General features: G+C 41.4%; 1 protein-coding gene across 1 annotated transcript in view; it reads left to right on the forward strand.

Moving 5' to 3' along the window:
• Positions 1-14,988: 14,988 nt before the first annotated feature.
• PRKCE (protein kinase C epsilon) overlaps positions 14,989-19,943 on the forward strand; it is a 286,848-nt gene continuing 281,893 nt past the window's right edge. Inside the window, exon 1 of the mRNA XM_053938670.1 lies at positions 14,989-15,734. Coding sequence (XP_053794645.1) covers positions 15,387-15,734 — 348 coding nt within the window. The 5' untranslated portion in view covers positions 14,989-15,386. The remainder of the gene's footprint in view (positions 15,735-19,943) is intronic.

Here is a 19,943-nt window from a genome sequence, read left to right on the forward strand (position 1 = left end):
GTCCAGCCCTTCTGCCTTCACCAGGAGAAGTCAGAGCTTGCTTTTGGTATTTTCACTAGCATGGCAGCCTGCAGTTTTGTTAAAAATACTTGGAAAATTGCTCTTTTAGCAATCCTAGGGACCATTCTTTTAAACAACTACCATCAGTCTTGCAGACTCAGTCTCACTATCTGCTCAGTTCAAAGGGTGCACAGTATTTTCTAATGAGGCCGACATTTTGGAAGTAACATAAACATATTTAATGTGTCAACTTTGCTAAATTTAAACCAACAGTCAACAAACTGTGACATGGCAACCTCAGCTTTAATAGTACTAGAAGGCCTAGAAAATTGATGCTTGTATTTGTCTGCAGCATTGCAGGTCATTCATTCTCTGACAAGAAGTTCCAAAAATTCCAGTGAATGGAGAATGTTGACACATAAAACTCGGTTGCTATTTCTGTAAAATAACTAATACAGTAGCTAACTATATATAGCCAGAAGTAATTGCATATGTAAATAAAATACCAGTGAACACATTACAAGATTAAAGAGAGACTTTGAGCTTCCAACACAGTTATTTGCCGACTCCCACCCTTATACACACGATGACTTTGCAGTCATAGCTCTGCTATGCCACAAGACTTAATTTAGGATATGCGTGGCATATTATACTTCCTCACATTCCTAAATAAAGTGATTTTCCATTAGCTGCTTAGTTCTCATTTTAGCTGGCCACTTCACCCTTCATTAGTGAAGAAAAGTACAGTCATTTCACCAAATATACTGCCATGCAATCATTTGTTAATCTTATGCTATAGTTAGGATTTATACAAGTATAATAAAGGCTTCAGGTTCTTCTGGGCATTTGGATGAATTTTTAGACGATATTAATTTGAAACTCTCACTCTTCAAAAATTGTCTGTTTCAAATGGCAGTTATAGGTAGTAAAAGTGAGATAAATTGATGGAAGATCAGATCAGAAGTAATGTATCTTAATAAATGTGTCATCCATCTTTGAGAGGAAGGTGATATGACATAGCTTAAATACCATGCTGCTTTAGGAAAAGGCACTGGTTAAATATTTTGAAGGTAGGTTTACAGTGATCTCTGCCATTCACTGAAGAGTTATCGCCCATAAACGGTGGGAGTTTTGTTTACTACAGCTGGTAGGGATTTAACATTTTCACAAGTGAGAAGTATAGAGGGCACCTATATAAGAGTTTTAAAGTCCTTATTTTTTCTTTCCTAATCTGACATTATTCAGCTGAAGCTAGTTTTGTGCTATCAGCTGGTTTTGGACCTCTCAGAAGAACACTATTCCATTGCTATGAAATACCTTTTGCTGATTTGATCCTTATTGTTATTTCTATACTGTCACAAGAACTGGAAGCTGCTGAGAAGGAGAAGGATCCTATGCAGCAAGCTATAGATAGGAGTGAAAAAAGATGGGTATTGTGTGTATTTGTGGGTGTGACAGTAAAGGAGAGCTTTGAGCATGAAGGCCAATGGTCAGATGGGCAGGTACCTTCAGGGAGCTATTAGGTATATGGACAACATAGGAAAAACCCTTCTGTACTTGAATTAAAACATAAGAAAGGAGTTTTCCTGCTTCTAGGAGTCAGTGATAGTGAAAGGTGTTGACATCTTGTTAGGAAGGAGCCATTGTAGGCGGTGTGGGGATGGGCTGCGTAGGAACCTGAAAGTAAAAATCAACAGCATGAGTTTATGCAAACATGGATAAATGAGAGTAACCAGTATGTTGTTTTAGGCAAAAACCTACACAAATCCTTACAAGATTCTGAATGAATAGGAGCAGCACTGGAATATATCTGTCATAACTGAAAAAGCAGGCTGATGCTCCATTGTATCTTGGACAGGCTGTGATTGAAGATTTCACCACCAAAAAGATCCACAAGACAAACTGAAGATAATTCAGAGTAGAAGTTGACGCCTACATTATTAGACCTGACAGTAGCATGACAAGAAAGCAGGTAACAAGAAAGAATCATTATGGGAAACAAAATTGTATTAACTTGTTTGTTTTGTCTCTCTGTATTTTAATATGTTTGCAGCAATTCAACATCAACTCCTCCAAAAATGAAGATATTTGTGTTCTCAACTTGTTGTCAAACAAAATTGCATCAAGCAACAACCCATACTTCAGCAGTGTTGCTTCTGAAACAACAGAAATAAATGTTGTTGATGGGCAATAACCCAGTGTCACTAAAGTATCCCAGTGGTAAGTAGACACAATACCAAAGAGTACTCCCACTACTCCCCCTTGGTATACCTAGATGGATCTCTTCTACCTAGTTTGAGAAACATTTTCCCATAAGGTGTCTTTGTGAAAAAAAGTTAACTGGAAAGTTAAAAGAAAGAGAAAGATGCAGGTCCCAGTGCTTGGCCCATTAAAGGAGGCACTGAGTGAGTTTCATGTGGAGTTGGAAAGGGCCTTCCATACAATTAAATAAATTTTTATTTGCCCTTCTAAGAAATCTTCGGAATGCTGTCTTGTAAAGCAGGATGAGCAGGTATGTTGAACAGCTGTTTGAAGAACAAATCTAGAAAACATTCCTACCCAGGACAATTCCCAGTAACATTTGCTTTAATCATGCAGTGTAAATGAATCCAGTATTTCCTATCTATTGAGGATGGAGCATTTGTGCCTTTCAACTGCAGTAACTGCATCCTTCTAGCACAGTAACTTGCTGCTGCTTAGTCTGCCCTACCTTCAGCTGAAGCTCCCTAAACTCACTTAGGTCAAATGGAGATCCAATTCTGAAAAGGTTGTATGCACAACATGTCCTTTTTTAATCTGAAACACTTTGCTGCAGTTACAGACAAATTTTTAACCTGTCCATATGCTTCACTACAAAGCTTCATGGCTTCTGAACAGCTGTGATAGCACCACAGGTTGCCTCCTGAGATAAATAAGCACCCACCTGCAAAGCTAGGAAAAAAATCCCCATAAAGGGTATTTCAGACAACTTGCAATAAATATGTTATCATCCACTTCATGCAATCCACTAATAATCAAGAAAGAGAAGAAAACCATCCACATTTTATTTTGTACGTGTTGATGCACTCTCCTTATGGGAAGAGGCGAGTGGCAATGTGTCACAGCTTGCCAACTTCAAACACCTTTGTGAATGCTGTCTCCCATCAGTGGACTAGTATTCCCCAAACACAGAGCATTAGGTTTCACTGAAAGACCTAAACTGTTCCATTAATGACCTGATGGATAAGGTAAGATTCAGTGCTTTTTACTCAAAGCCAGACTCGAAGTATTTGAACACCCTCTCATTTCTGCTTGTCTGTTTTCATTATAAATATTCATGTGGATCCAATCATCAGACAAGTTTCTGAATCAGCAGAAGACATCTGAGCTATTTCCAAAAATACAAAATAGGTGTCACTTAAAATTAGTTGTTGAAATCTGTTATACCTCAGTACGGTGCTGGACATTTCCAGAGTGCTAAGTACAATGGGATCTTTGCCTTGTGATCTTGGCATCATCATCCTTGGACACCAGAATTGCAATATTTAGATATCTAAGTGCATTTGAAACTGTCAGTTTCTGTCCTTTTAGAGAGAGATGATAAATCTAGATAAGGATTTATTGAGGAAAATATCTCATTTTACACTCAGAACTTTGAAACAATTATACTAATTTTTCCAGGCTTGGCACTTTTCAGATTACATCAAACTAAAAAGAAAAACCACCCCAAAACAAACTATGTGTGATATTTCTGTCCTTTGCTATTATTGAAATATTCAGGCATAAAATATGCTACTGAAATATCTGAATAAGGTTATGTTATTAATACATACATAACTTAGAAAGGTTTGGAACTATATTACTCAAGCTTTTATATTAAAATACATTAGTCAAAACTACAAAAGTTTCAGTCCAAATGAAGTATATTGTAAAATTACAAATACATCAGCACAATGTATTTTCTTGGGAAAATTTTCTGGGGAAAAATACATTAGAATTATAGATTAGATTACTTTGATTATACTGGATAATAGCTGCTTCTGTGACAATAAATAATTGCTAATTATAAGATCTTATTAGAGTTTCTAACTTAATTGCTAATCCCCTTTTCCTTCCTCTCTGCCTTACGACTCCTTACTGCAGAGCACAGCTTTCTCTATTTTTCAGCAAGTATGAGCTACTTCCTCCATATGTTGGAGGAAGAGGTACATAAAGGTACATTCATTTCATTTGTAAGTATGTGTTTTTCCTAATAAAAAAAGTGGCAGCAGCCTAAACCCAGTATTAAAAAAATCAAATACAAACTGAAGCATAAAGGCACAAACCAGAAATCTCGTTAGTTTGAAAAGGAGACAAAGGTATGTTAATGTCAGTATAAACAATGAGATAAAAAAAAAATAATGGCGGAAAATAAAACTGAAGCAATGAGGTACTGCATTATGTGAATTAAAAAATATTATATATACATATAATAAATAAGTAATGTAATGTATCACAGAGAATCACAGAATAATGAGGTTGGAAGAGACCTCCAAGATCATCAAGTTTAACCTATACCCTCACACCTCAACTAGACTATAGCACCAAGTGCCATGTCCAGTCTTTTTTTAAGCACATCCAGAGATGGTGATTCTACCACCTCCCTGGGAAGACAATTCCAGTGCTTTATTATTCTTTCGGTGAAAATTGTTTTCCTAATATCCAACCTATCCTCCCCTGACATAGCTTGAGACTGTGTCCTCTTGTTCTGTCAGTTGCTGCCTGGTGGAAGAGACCAACCCCCACTTGTCTACAACCTCCCTTCAGGAAGTTGTAAAGAGCAATAAGGTCACCTCTAAGCCTCCTGTTCTCCAGGCTAAACAACCCCAGTTCCTTCAAACGTTGCTTATTGGGCTTGTATTCCAAGCCCCTCACCAGCCTTGTTGCCTCCTCTGGACACGCTCAAGCATCTCAACGTCCTTCCTAAACTGAGGGGCCCAGAACTGACACAGCACTCAAGATGCAGTCTCACCAGAGCCGAGTACAGGGGAAGAATGACCTCCCTGCTCCTGCTGGTCACACAATTCCTAATGCAGGCCAGGATGCCATTGGCTTTCTTGGCCACCAAGGCACATTGCTGGCTCATATTCAACTGGCTGTCAACCAGCACCCCCAGGTCCCCTTCCCGCCTGAACACTGTCCAGCCACACTGTCCCCAGCTTGTAACACTGTAGGGGATTTTTGTGGCCAAAATGTGGAATTCGGCACTTAGACTTATTAAACTTCATGCTGTTGGACTCTGCCCATCCATCCAACCAATCTAAGTCTCTCTGCAGAGCCCTCCTTCCGTCCAACAGATCAACACAAGCTCCCAGCTTAGTGTCGTCTGCAAATTTACTAATGAAGGACTCGATGCCCTCATCCATGTCATCTATAAAAATATTAAATAGAACTGGTCCCAGTACAGACCCCTGAGGGACACCACTGGTGACTGGCCGCCAGCTGGATGCAGCACCATTTACCACCACTCTCTGGGCCCGGCCGTCCAGCCAGTTCCTAACCCAGCGAAGAGTGCTCCTGTCCAAAAAATTAAATATATACTTTTAGTAATTTATTTTATGAAGAATGAAGGTATGGGGACTGTAATAGCTATAAAAATAGTAGAGTTATTAATAAGCAGAAACATTAGTTTTTTTCCTTGTGCTGCTTTTCTAAGCATTATATCTAGACCTCTAAATGCAACAACTTCCTTTTGCTCTGCATTGGGATGGGTAAATAATACTGGATTCTCCAGACTCAGAGAATGTTAAAAAAAACCATGGATATTAAAGATCTCCCAAGGGGCTCCTTCAGTTATATTCATATTCAAGAGGGGAAACAATTTGCATGAAAAATACTTCAGAAAAATGCAGTGTCATTATAATTATGACATATCTCTTCACCAAACTACTTTGACAGTTATTATCAAAACAAAACAAAACAAAAAACCCCTGCAATGGTTTTATTAATATTTAATATTTTTTCAAATAAACACTGTAACTACTCTAATTTAAACTTTTTAATTAACTACCTGGGAAAAAAAAAACTCAACTGTTATAACTTGTCCTATCTTGGATTAACTAAGAGTCAGCAGCCCTACATTTGATTCCTTTGGATCAGTTACCTATCTGACTTTACAAGAGCAGCATTAAGGCAAGTATACTCCTCCTAGTTCATTTAAATTCACATAACAAGAAATAACTGACATTTAGATGAAGGCAATTAATTCTCACCCATTTCTTTTGGAGTGTCTGCTTTCCTTAAGAAAACCCCAACAAAACCAAACCAAACCAAACCAACAACCAACCAAACTGGCTATCATATTAAAGCTTGAAATTCCGTGACAGATTATTTTCAGTTGAGACCTAGATTGGTTTCTGATACTGAAAATTTATAGTCTGTGGTACTTTCTTTTTGCCCCCAAATACCTGGTATGTCCTAAAGAAAAAATATTTATAATAGAGGGTATATTCTAAAAGTTATTTGCTAAACATAGTGTTTTCTTTGCCTTTACAGAATAGCTATCATATCCCAAAATGAAAGTATTAGAGTAAAGAGGATGCTTTGAGGATAGACATGTGAAAGTTTTGTAGATATCTATGAGGTTACAGAGGTATAATTACTAATAAGGTAGCACTAACTCAGACATCTAGTGCTTTGCTCAGACTCAGCAATTCCCTATTATTACCTGTATGTATGGGAGTGGATCATGCCCTGTCTTCTAACAGGTGTTCTGCTATGGGATCACATCTTTTGCTTTCTATCCCTCTTGTGCTGTTACAGCAAAGTGGGATTACACTGAAGGAAGACATTCTTTGGATTATTAAGAGCTTTGGGTTATTAAGAGCTTCTAAAATCCAGAACAAAAAACACTAAGAAAAAGAGATGAAGCTCTTAGCTCTTATAGTTAGGTAGGTATGTTTGGAGCATGTAAATGCAGAAGAAAAATGGAGTGCAACAGACTTAAAACCCCACCCACAAACATAAAAAGGAAAAAGAAAAGTAAAATAAACTGTTGTGGAGTAATTATGACCTGCTAATCCTTTGTGTCTTTATTCTGTTTGTGAACTCCAAAGTAAGGAGTCATGGCAGTTTAGCGGTCAACTCTTTTCTATTCTGTGTTTGCCAGTAGAAGCCCATAAAACATCATATTTTTGTGGGAAAAACCATCTCTGTCAGTCCACACCTCAAAGGTTTCACCTACCACTGACACTCCTCCTCTGCTTATGAGAAATATGTTAGAGCAACAACCATTGCTGGACTGTCCATGACCTTTAAAGTTGAAACTCCCACCTATACTTGAAAATGAAACTAGGCTTTAGCAACTTCAAAGATATAAATATAAGTACTTATGAACCTATGTACTACATTTTAGTTCTCCAAAGACATATGCAGGAATAAATATAGTCTTATGTATAGTCTTATGCACATACATATAGGTATTTTTAGGCTTCAGCCATCATTGTAGTATATTAATGAAGCCATTAAAAAATACAGTTTAGCATATCCTACATGTCCTGAATGACAGCACCCCAATACTGTAAATAATCACATCACATCTTTATTCTGCCTTTATTTATCAATTTTACAAAGTTTCACTTGAATACTACCATGGGAAAAGGCTGGAGGAAGGCTGTGAGAATAACAACATACTGGTTTTATTAGTGACTCTTTTAATTACTTCATATGCGAGTTTAAGAGGTCATTAGGACTAAGTTCTGAAAATTGTCCACTTAACCTGAGATACCAAAAATATCTCTAGTCAGATATTCTACAATTAAAGCACTGAAAATTCAGAGGTACTTCCAAAACAGAGCCATTTACTCATTCTCTTTCTCACTCCTCTGTGTTGTAAAGCAGTGATATTACCTTATTTTGAAAAAGCTTTTCTTTTTATATTTCATTCATACTACTGAACCAACAGTGTGCATAATTTAAAATCATCAAGAAAATTAACAGAAGCTGGTAACAATAGTTACACCTTGGGCACACTTATTACTCCCCTGCAACTTATCAACTGTGAAAGGAGTTTGCCTTGCAGTGTCACACATATTAGAGACAGATGCTCCAAATCCTGCACAGGGTTCAGGGTAAGACAGTAGGATGAATGCTAGCAATGCTTCAATAAAGCATATACACACTGCCACTATTCTCTGGAAACATTACTATATCTGCTGATGGCTAGGCATGTAAATATCAAGCTTCCCAGACCTGGAGTTTCTCTTATTTTTTCAAATTTCTTCTGGTGTACTCAAACCAAATAGATCAGTAGAACAGTAAACCCCTCTAGCCTGGTATGCTGTATCCTGCTATGCATTATGTGGCTTCCACTCCTGTAGTGTACAAGAAAGTAGACAATCAATTCTATTTCCTGGAGGCAAACACTCTCAGCTCCCTTCAGAGTTTCTTTTGAGGATGTCCACTTCAAATTAAGAACAGTTTTTAGAAGCAACAATACTTTGGTACAATATGGAAGAAATAAAACCAGAAAAAGCCAAGAGAAGTATGGGAAATTGACAGCTGACCCCAACATACATTGGGTGTCCAGCCTCAAGGGACTGTAACAACCCATTGGCCAGCTTTTCTATCATGAAAGGAGTCACATTCAGCACTAGACTGTGTTTGCTGAAATCAGAAAACTGTGTTTCCTGAAATCGTGTAGCTGGTAGAGAAGAAAGGAAGGAAATAGACGAGTCCTTTTCTCTACTTACTGTGCATGGTTGGTTTCATTTGTTTTTTTCAATACAAAATCATTCATTCAAGCAGCACATGCACTGTGGGTTTTTTTCTTTTGTGCTGCTCAAGAAAACAACAGCCTGGAAAGGTAAGAGTGACCTTCATGTTCCTGTCCTCTTCTAGTCTTGATGCAGAGAGTGAACTGTACTCTTAGAAAAAATACCTTCCAAGGCTCATCCCGTGTGTGTGGAGGGGCTGATCTAGGGCAGGAGGTTGTCTCTTGAATCCTGATCCATTCCAGAATTCTTTCCTTGCACTCTGTACCAAAATTACTTACAATGACAATCTAGTCACTGGATCTGAATAGCAACAGACTCCTATTATAGTCCTGAGCAATGCCAGGTAACTCCAAGTTGCCCTGCCCCAGAAACCTGGTGTAAATTCTCAAGATCAGGGCTGATAAACCAGGAACAGACCAGAGCTCGGTTTTACCCTTCAGAAGTTTTTCCAGCATTTCCTTGCACAGAATAGTAACAATCCTGCAAATGGCAAACCCACAGTAAATGCTGTCAGCAGACTCATGTGAAGGTTGAGAGAAGACATGTAGGAGATGAAGTGGGAGCCTATTTTTATATTCGGGGTACATATAGAAGTATAGAAGTTCCATTATATTTTACCAGAAAGATGTACAAAACCTTTTATAGCAATTTAAAAAATTACCATCCACAAGCAATGAAATAATAATACCCACTCCCACAATGGTGAGAGTCCCTTGCACAGCTGTGTTTGTCTGAGATCATACTGCTCTACAGCCCTTCCTGAGCCAGAAATCTCTAGCCTAGAAGTGACCTAAGCATATGTTCTGCAACTGGAGAGGTATGTTTTTGTAACACGTGCAGATATGCTTAAACTGGCTGTGCTCTATCTAGCTGAGATAAGAACTGCTGGGAAGGTATGATATCATGGGGTTCAGTCTTGGCTAGCAAACCAGGTGCATACCTGAGAACAGGCTGGCTGGTAGACACTGCACTGAAGTCACCATGTCACCATGCCCACCAGAACCACATACCTTAAAGCTGCAAATCCACGCAGATCTACTCTCGGAGATTTATTCCCAGTGAAAGCTAACACACTTAGCTAGTGTTTAGTATGTTCTTTTAAAAGAGGTTGGGAAGACTACCAAAAGTACAATTACACTAGAGAGAGAGTTGTAGACCTAATTAATCACACATTGACAAGATCCCTTATGCTGAGACATTTCACAGGGAGCGTTGGGAGTGCCTTAAGTAACTTCCTCAGGTACATACTTTGGAAGTGAAGAATAAATTCATAGGAGATTGGCTGGACACAAAGGAAATCTTGGAATGGAGTTGGACGCTGGACCAAGCTCACTGAGATTGCTCTTTTTCTTCATTTTTAGAAAAGGTGGATTAGTTATTGATACACCCAAAAAATCATTTGCATCATGACAGGAGTGAAAATGCCGTTGAGGATGTTTTTTTCATAACTGTGCCTCCAAAATTAGATACTAAATAATAATTTGACTTTCAAAGATAGTCAGCATTTGACAGCAATCTTTGATTTCTTGCCAGGAAGGGACTGATTCCACTAACACCCAACTATTGCACTTGCATAAGCATATCCATTGAGTTCAAAGTAATTCAGTGGATATACTCATATTGGTGAATATCTTCATATTCTTGGAATATATCCTTGTCCAAAGTGGATTCAAAGTTCCTCAATTTTCACAGGGCCTATAATGAGGGGTCTGGCTTTCATTTCATTTTTTACATAAAGGTGTTTCCAAAAATCTCTCCTGCATTCAAGCCTGATTTTATTCCTTGTCTATCAGTTTAGTATAACTCTAAGAAATGATGCTCCTTTTAAAAAGAAAACAACACAAAATCTCCTCTCCTTCTTTCATATTGCTGAACTTGGAAAAGCCTGAAAATTTGCTGACTTTTCTCCAATGTTTGAACAGGTTTTTTAGGACTAATGGGACTATAAAAAATTAATCCTCTTGAAAACGCAGTTAAACTATCTATCAATCTGGAGCAACAGCAGCTCAAACCCAGTTTCAATTGCGGCTGCAATAATAGAATTAAGCCTAACGCGACTCCTGGCAGGACTTGACATCCTCTCTCCACCAGATAGTGCTGTTTCTCCACAGAGCTATGGAGGATACACAGGCCAGGGAAAGGTCAGGGGCTGTCTGAGATTACAGGCTGCCTACAGTTTGCTCGTCCCTCCTTGCCGCTACCACCGCCACTACTTGACACAGGGCAGCGCAGCCTAAGAGGGATTTGCGGGAGTAAAACCGTGCCTTGGGAGACCGCTGCCTGCAGGTGACTGCGTGCTGGCGCTGCCATTGCTGCTATCCCTTATCAGTTTGATGATCAGTTTCCTAAAGTAAGAATGAAAATAGAAGCTGATTAGCTTGTGTTTTTATAATCTCTCGGGGGTCTTTTCCAGTTGAGCAGCACACACCAAGAACAACCCAGACACAAAGGCTGTTTGCTCTCAGAGTGCTGAACAAAGGAGCTTCTACCAGCAAAAGTTATTTCTGGAGAGTAGACAGATCGCCTTAATCAGTCCTGAGTCCAGATACCCTGTAGACCCTCCATGTATTAAAGAAAAAAACATAACTGGGAAAAATAGCTACAACACAATAAAACTTCAGGCCATGGTTTACTGCGCTGCTGCAGCCTTTGTAACAGAGTACAGAAATGCATCTCTGGAACACTTCTTACTGCCCTTCTGCAGGAGAAATACTGCAAGTGCTGCATCTTCCTCTCCAGACCTCCCTGGAAAATAGAATAGCTTTTGCTCTTCAGCTCTTAAAGAACCAAATCCTTCTGTATGCACAGAAAGAAAACAGGAAAAAGCAAGCAAATATTAAAAACTTTTCAAGTGGGAAATGGTACTTGCAGTTGGAATGTTCTTTGTTGTCTATTACTTAGAGTGTTTGAGACCACTGAGCCAAGTTTTTAGATGAACTTCCAAGAAGCATTGTAATGTTGCTCCATGTACCTGAGTTACTGGATTTTAAGAGTACTGTTCCAGGGTACTTTGGTTAAGTTAAGAACTTCTTAGTGATAAAAGTTCAGTCTTGACCTAGACATGCTTTTCTGACATATATATATTAAAAAAAAAAAACAACCAACCAACCAAACAAAAAAAACCCCACCAAAACCAACAAAAAAAAAAAAAAAAAAAAAAAACAAAAACAAACAAAAAAAAAAAAAAAAAAAAAAAAAACAAAACAAAAAAAACCACCCAAATCTAAAACTAAATTAAAACGCTGCAAGATGTTTGTATTTTCCTAAGCAGTGTAAGGCTGGAGCTGTCTGATCCTAAGTGAGCTTGTAAATCCCTGTTCATGCAGGCAGACATTTATTTTTAGAAGAAATAATTTGTGAAACCAAACTTTAGCTTGCTTCAGTGTATGGAAAAGTAGCTCAAATTAGGGATCAGGGCCTAGCTAGGTATGCAGTAGACTGTATATGCAATTAGCCAAATATAAGGTCTATTTATTATTTTGTATGCTGTGTTAATAATGTCTGTATTTATTCAGACTTTTGTAATATGCATGTGTAATCTCAGAGAGATGCTAGGTCATTAAACTCACCATGGAGACTCTGTGTACTTACCTTGGGCAAACAGAATACATACAGTTGTAGTTCTCTAAAAGCAACCAGAAAAAAATGAAACAGTGTATCAGTTTGGCTTTCATGTTTTCCAATAAGTATCTAAGGAAATGGAGCATACTATTTACATTGCCCCTATTGAGAAAAAACCACAAAGATATCCAGACAAAAGATTTAATTACTGTGTTCTGTCTCACACACTAAATTTAAGATCATATGGCTTAGTACATAGTACTATATGCATCAGGTAGTGAATGGGGCTAGGAGGAAAGGAGCAGGTCCTTCTTGTATTTCTGGTGGGGCCTGCGAGTATGGTCTTTTACAAAAGTAACATGATAGATGTATCACAGCTGCTGTGAGCCCAGGAAAGGCTGAATTGCAAAGGAAGACCTTTCCCATAATTGGCTCCATACCACAGTTTTGTAACAAATGATTCTGCTTGGAGATTGTCAAGATGGTAATGAACATTGAGATTTTACTGTACTTCTATTTTGACTAGTAGACTAAGTGGCAACAGGCACCAGAAAGTCTGTCTTCCATTAACATGAATGCTCTCATGACCCATTGGCTTCATTAGTACCATATCTCCTATCTGGAAACTGCTCTGGAAGCACAGATACTGGAGCTGTTTCATTAGCTCCAAATATAACACCTGCCTCCTGAGCCATTATCTGCAGAAATCCATAATTATCTGTTCTTTCCTCTCCAGTCAGGAATATCAGGTCCAGATCAAGGACTGGGTGCTCATCTTTTATGCCCTTATTCAACTGCATCTAGGCAATCCAGCTTCTTTCTACTTTGGCTTATTCTTCGAAGCACCCCAGCTGCTCTCCCGAGTGCCAGGACTGATGCCTTTTCTCTTGTGATATTACAGTGAACTGAAATCCCATCAAAGGGCAAAGTCTGTCCATTTCCTGGTAACTTTCTCAACACAAGCACACACACAAAGGCAAAATCAGTGGCTAAAAATAATTGAGGCAGTAATAATTTTCACCATGGGAAACCATCCAGATCCGGAGTACGTTTGTTCTGAGGAGAAAGACAGGCTGCACGTGCTTCACAGGTATTTCATAGGGTATTCGATACCACGGTGATGAAAAATTACTGAAATTTTCATGACGTGCAGATAACGTTCAAGAACACAGTACGCACACCCTTTTACCCTTTCAGAAGGTTTTGGGTTGGTTTTTTTTTTTTTCCCTTTTCAGTACACTCGCAGGGCAGTGGCGACCGCCTGCGGTCTCCCGCTCAGCGCCAGCTCGGAGCAGCGGGGAGGCGCCGCGGGTTGAGGTGGGGCAGGCAAAGGCCAGGTGATCGCGGCAGACAAAGGGGCCGGCAGTGCCCCACTGCCGCGGGGCGTCGGGCGGCCAACAGGCGGCTTCTCTCCCAACCCAGGCAGCGCCTCCCGGCTGGGTCGCATCGAGCCGAGCCGAGCCGAGCCGAGCCGGGCCGGGCCGGGCCGGGCCGGGCCGGGCCGGGCCCCGGGAGGCCGCTTCCCCTGGCGGCGCTCGGCACTTCCCGGCGCTCGCACACCGCGGGGAAAACTCTTCCTCCGGCCCGGCCCGGCCCGGCCCCCGCTGACGTAGCGCTGTCTGTGCCGCTGCCGCGGTGGGCGGGGGTGGCGGAGACGCGGGCCGGGGCTCGGCGCTGTCAGGCGGCGGGGCAGGGCGGGGGCGGCGGAGTTCGCTGCCCGTCAGGCGCGGGCAGAGGCGTCCCGGCGATCACGGAGAGAAGGGCGAGGGGCAGGAAGCCCTGCGAGAAGGGGCGTCCGCCGGCACCGCGGCGCCTGAAGCGCCCGGCGCGGTGTGAGTGGTGGTCCCGGTCCGTGCAGGACCTTGGTGGCCAAGCACGTTAATAAAGGCGTCCAGGGGTGTTTTATCCACCTTTGGTTCACCACTATATCCTATGAGGAGGAGGAGGAGGCGGCGGAGGAGGCGTGGGGCCGGGGCGGGCAGTGTTCCCAGCGGAAAGCCGCCCGGCGGGTGTGGAGGAGCGGCAAGCCCAGCCCGGGGAGCGCGACCCCCGCTGCGGTTCCCGGCTGGTGGCGGCCGCGCTGCTCCCCCAACAGGCAAAACTTTCTACTCAAACACACACACACACAGAAACACACACGCACGGCCGGGGCTGCCGCCGCCGCCGCTCACTCGCCCCACACACACACACTGACGTCTTTTGCGCATTTCCTGCGCTGGAGCGAGCGGCGGAGCGGCACCGGCAGCGGGCGGGGGCTGCGCGGAGGGAGGCGGCCGGCGGCGGCCGAGGGGAGGCGGCGGGCGGGAGGCGGGCGGGGGGCGGCCGGCGGGAGGCGGGAGGGAGGCGGCGGCGGCGGCTCTGCCCATCGCCAGGGCGGCGGCCGCCCAGCCGGAGCCCGCCGAGACCCGCGCGGGCCGCTCCGCTGCCGGCGCCCCCCATGCGCGGGGGTCGCTCCGCTGGGTCCTCGGCCTTGGCGGCGGCGGAGCAGGAGGCAGCGGCGGCGCAGGACGGGCGGCTGCGGGCGGCGCGGATGGAAGGTCCCCGGGTGGATGTTTGCTGAGCGGAGGCTGTGCAGTAGGCAGGGCTGGTGGGTCGGCCGGTGTTTCTGATCCGTGTGTGTGCGTGTGTGTGTGTATGCGTGTGTGTGTATTGTTGCGCGGCGCACGGGCAGGACTGGCGTGTGCGGGAGCCCGGGTTCGCGGCTCTGCTTCCTCTGCGAGGACTGATCCAGGATTATGGTCAGGGTGAAGGGAGAAGGCTCTTGCTTAGCCCCCGGATTGATTATGCCCGGGTTTTGATAGCGTTCGGGGGTTCCTGCAGCCGCGGCCGCCTCCCCCTCCCTGGCGGCCCCCCTCCCTTGTTTTCCGTTAGGAACACGGGCAAGAAAATAAATGTATTCACTGGGTGTCGCAAGAGCAAAGGCTAAATAATCAAAGGTAACAGCAGCAGCCAGGCGAAGAGACCCGCACCGTACCCTGCTCCCCCACCTCCCAGACCTGCCCTCCTATTTATTGGCGAGACCTCCCTCCCTCCCTCTCGGTGCGAGTGCGTTGAGCGAGTGTTTGATCCCGGGAAAAGTGCAGCTATCCAGCCATGGTGGTTTTCAATGGCTTGCTGAAAATCAAGATCTGCGAGGCGGTGAATCTGAAACCCACGGCATGGTCTCTGAGGCATGCGGTGGGTCCCAGGCCACAGACCTTTTTGCTGGACCCTTACATCGCCCTCAATGTGGACGACTCCAGGATCGGGCAGACCTCGACCAAGCAAAAGACCAACAGTCCTGCTTGGAATGATGAATTTGTCACCGACGTTTGTAATGGCAGGAAGATAGAGATGGCTGTTTTCCATGATGCCCCCATCGGGTACGACGATTTTGTAGCTAACTGCACTATACAGTTTGAGGACTTGCTGCAGAACGGGAGCCGTCACTTCGAGGACTGGGTAAGTGTTCACGCTGTAGATACATACATGTACATATGACTTTCAGTGACATGGCTCTGGATACAACATCTGTCTTGCAGAGCTAGGTTACCAAGGGCATGTAATGCCTCTGAAGGCTTTTCATTATTTCCACACTTTGTTATACTGAGATAGTCATGGTTACTATATAACTAATGCATGTTATCTACAGGCGAGGCAGGAAAGAAAAATATGCTGAATCTAAGTAAGAGGTGTGTAGTTACCATGCAAGTTTCTGAAATTATGTGACATAAATACAAATCTAGTTGTCTTACTGAGTCCGAAGAACCTGAACCAAATGCATCCATAGCAAACATTACCGCAAAATCCAGATCCAGCACCTAGGTGAGTTTCATAATTTCAGGGTGAATACTCTTGGTTAGCCTGGCAATGATAAATCTTAAAAATCCAGACCTGACCTCTGATAAGAGACATCTCAGGGTCTTCCTGTCACTCGAGAGCTCACTGCATCAACACTGATGCTCCTCCTTCCTTCCTTCAGATGATCGACACCTCTATGTGTAGATCTAATGCAATGCTTCTTCAAATGCTCAAGACTGATGAAAGGGTCCTAGTGGAATTTGGGCCCAACCAGAGAAATTCTGTTGTCTGTACAGACAATGTGTCTTAACAGCTTCCACAGCACCTTTAAGACCCAGAGGCTGACGTGCCTCAGTGGGAATACAAAAGAGCTGGAAAATCCTTGCTCTGACATCCTCAGGTAGCGTGATTTAACAGGGAGAAACCAATCAAACAATGAAGAAAACAGGAAATGTGAATATGCACGTTTCACATTTCTGCAGTTAAACAGTTAAATGATGGATATCCTTTAAATGAGATGTATAATAAAACAATAGTAGCTATCATCTCATTTTCAGTGTGCCCTGCTCGACCAGCCATCTGAAATTATATATGCCTCATCTTTTTATGTATCTATTTTTCATGGTCAAGGATACTAGCTAGTAGTTTTTTGGCAAACAGAGAAAGAACCTAGGACCAAAGGGAAAATAGCTAGGGTTAATAGGTCTGAGTTTTATGTGTTCTTTGGGGCTTCTTTGCTTAATGCAGTGATGTAGAGATGGGGAAATTATGAAAGAGCATGAAAGAATTAGACTCTATTTATGCTGATTAGGAGCTGATCAACTTTGCCGTTAAAACTTTTATGTTTACAACTTTAAAATATTTTTCATTTTTACTGCCTATGTGTTGCATTGTGATAATCAAGGTCTAGATTATTCTGATGCTCTATAAAAGCTACACATTAGTAAGCTCAAAATGGTAAAAGTGAGTGATAGAAGGAGGAAAAATAGCTATAGCAGGAAAAGACAAATGCAGCAGTATTGCAGATATCTTTTACCTGTATTGAATGATAATCAAGTTGGGACTCTCCTGAAATCAAGTGAGGTTTCATCTTTGAGACCAGTGGGATGAGGAGAACTGCACAGATTTTTAGTGAAAGAATAATAATTTTGTGTGTGCTTTTTGTGTATGGTACATGTTGTGAGTTTGTCACCAAATCTGGAAGAACCTTGCAGATTCCAGATGCCTAGTTTGAATTTTGGTGGGATTGCGATGCATCCTGGCTCTGATCTTTAAGGTGAACTCAAATGTCTGAACACATTTCCTAGATAAATAGTGGAATTTAACAGGTTGAGGTCCATTGTAAACAGGATCTGTGAGGAGCTAGATAGCTGAATCAGATAAATGCTGGCTTTTATTGCATCAGGATTCATTGCTGTCCAGCATTCAGTGGGTGGGAGGAGACGAGGGAGTGACTATGCTTGTTGTCTGTTGATGTGACAGAATTGAGGACATGGCAGTGGATCATAACTGGTCCCCTCAATATAATGCAGCTTCTGAAACATCACTTAGCTTGTTTTGTACTGTAAATCCTTACCATTAGGATTGTGTTCACGTACTACAAAGACAGCATACACTCCCCCTGTATCACAGTTGGAATGGCGGGGGGGGGGGGGTGGTAAGTATTTATAGGACTGTGCTTAACCTTTCCAAAATCTTCCTGTGTCACTGTAATTACAATACTGAGTGTGTTTATTGGATTAATAGATAGGGACCTTCAGATAACTGACTCTTACAAAATTGCACTGGTTTTGGGTCTTTTTTCATTGAGTTACAAGAAGACCTGTGTCCATGACATCTCTATAGAGTCCATACTGAAGTAAATAGATTTATTGATATCTTCATCAGTGTCTGGAGTCTGTGTTAAAACGTGAAAAAGGAGTCGTCTGCAAAGTGAATGAGTTTCACACTACAAGGAAAACGCACATGGCCTAAACCAATATTAAGCTAAGATCTGCTGGTATGATACAGTCAGTTTTTTCTCTTTAACAAGAGGACTAGTTCCTTCATTTCACTTTTGGTATTTAAGGCAGATATTTTTGTAGTACTCTTTCTGAACTCTGTAACAAGCAAATTAAAACCAGCAATCACAGTAACCCATTCTTCCTTACTGCCTGAAATATCAAATAAATGTAGCCTACACACTTGAAACACACTTGACATCAAGTCTTTTTATGCCATTTTGAGGGTTTCCCTTTAAGCAGTCCTGAAAGTTGGAACTGGGTACCAAGTACTTGCTGAGTGTGATCAAAGTAATTGCACTGCTGCCCCTCCTTACCTTCAAAATGATGCAACAGTTATTGCAGGACTGGACAGTCACTATTAAAAGAGGGTTGAGAAAATGTTCATGTGCTGAGAACAGGTCTTGTCAACATATTAATAGCTTAAATGGTTTTGATCTCATGTAATACTGCATTTTTTTTTTTTAAGGAAAATTCAGAATTTGTTTTATAATATCTGTGTTGGGGTCAAGGTTATGTTTCTAGGTTTCTAGGTTCTTGTCATAAGTCCAAAATGCAAAAAAGATTCACAAAAAATAATGTTTTGGGTTTTTTCCCCTAAGAGGAAACTGTTTCTCATTTTAGCTAGATCACCAAATTTGATTGACTTTTGCCATTGTTTGAATCTTTATATTCTTTTCTCAGATGAATTTTTTAGGAAAATACTGGATATTTTTCTCACTCTTAGGCCTGTGCTATATATGGATACCATGGTTACAGTGGAAACACTAATGATAAACAAGTACAAAGCTTGAAATCACAATAACATCTAATGTATTAACACAAGTCAGATAGCTATGCAAAATTCTGATTCCTTTCATCTACAGAGTGTTCAGCAGTTGCATTTAACCTTATGATACATATTCTCTCTGAATATATATGTATATATATATATATATATATATATATATATAATTACTCAAAGTTGTGGTGTGAAACAGTGATTTAGAATTTACTGGATGAAAGCTTTTAAACAAAATACATAGTTTTGTGGGGTTTTGGTAAGATCAATAGAAAACACTTGTTTAGATTTCTAAAATAGGTATAGTGACAATTAAAGGATGGGTGCTTTTCCAGTAGTGCATCAATACTGACATAGTACAGTAAAAGTGTCAGTTTTGCAGATTTTTTTAGTCATGGTTACACTGCAGTTTAAAGAGAGCTTTGGATTTATGACATTTCAGGCTTTTTGTAAGCTCAGAAAATGTCATACAGAATGGCACTGAGTATTCAAGAGGATGCTGGTGAACTTACTTTTTGAAAAACAAAATATACAGAACAATAAACAACTTGCAAGTTCTGAATGAAAAACAAAGTAGCAACTTGACAGCTCTGGCTGTGTTTTTTTTTTTTTTTGAGTTAGGTAATTCAGGTAATAATAAAGTATGGTTTTATCTAGCTTTCTTGCATGTGGCATATGTAAATTATTCACTTGAGTTGGCAATGCAGCTACATTTTAATCAGTGGAATTGAGATCAGGAAGGAAAATTCCATTGATATTTAGCTGTGTGGTTCCACTCCTGCAAATTATCATGATCAATGTTTATGTGTGTGGATGATTGGTAGTATGGGTTCTGAGTTCAAGTCCACTTTCCAGAGTTGATGGTTGATGACACATGAAATCAGCATGACTGGACCCATGCCAAAGACTCCATCTAAGGGTCTTAGCCATTAGCCTGGCAGTACATGAGAAAACCTATTGAATTGTCCTAAGAAATCCTTTTGCTGGCTGAGTAGCAGAACTCACTAAATCAGTGAGAACATCAGAACATTTAACAAGAAAAGCCTCCATTTCCACTGAAAATAATTTACAGCTATATTTAGGTTAATG

The sequence above is a fragment of the Vidua chalybeata genome, chromosome 3 (genome assembly GCF_026979565.1).
Source record: "Vidua chalybeata isolate OUT-0048 chromosome 3, bVidCha1 merged haplotype, whole genome shotgun sequence".
Classification (NCBI taxonomy): Eukaryota; Metazoa; Chordata; class Aves; order Passeriformes; family Viduidae; genus Vidua; species Vidua chalybeata.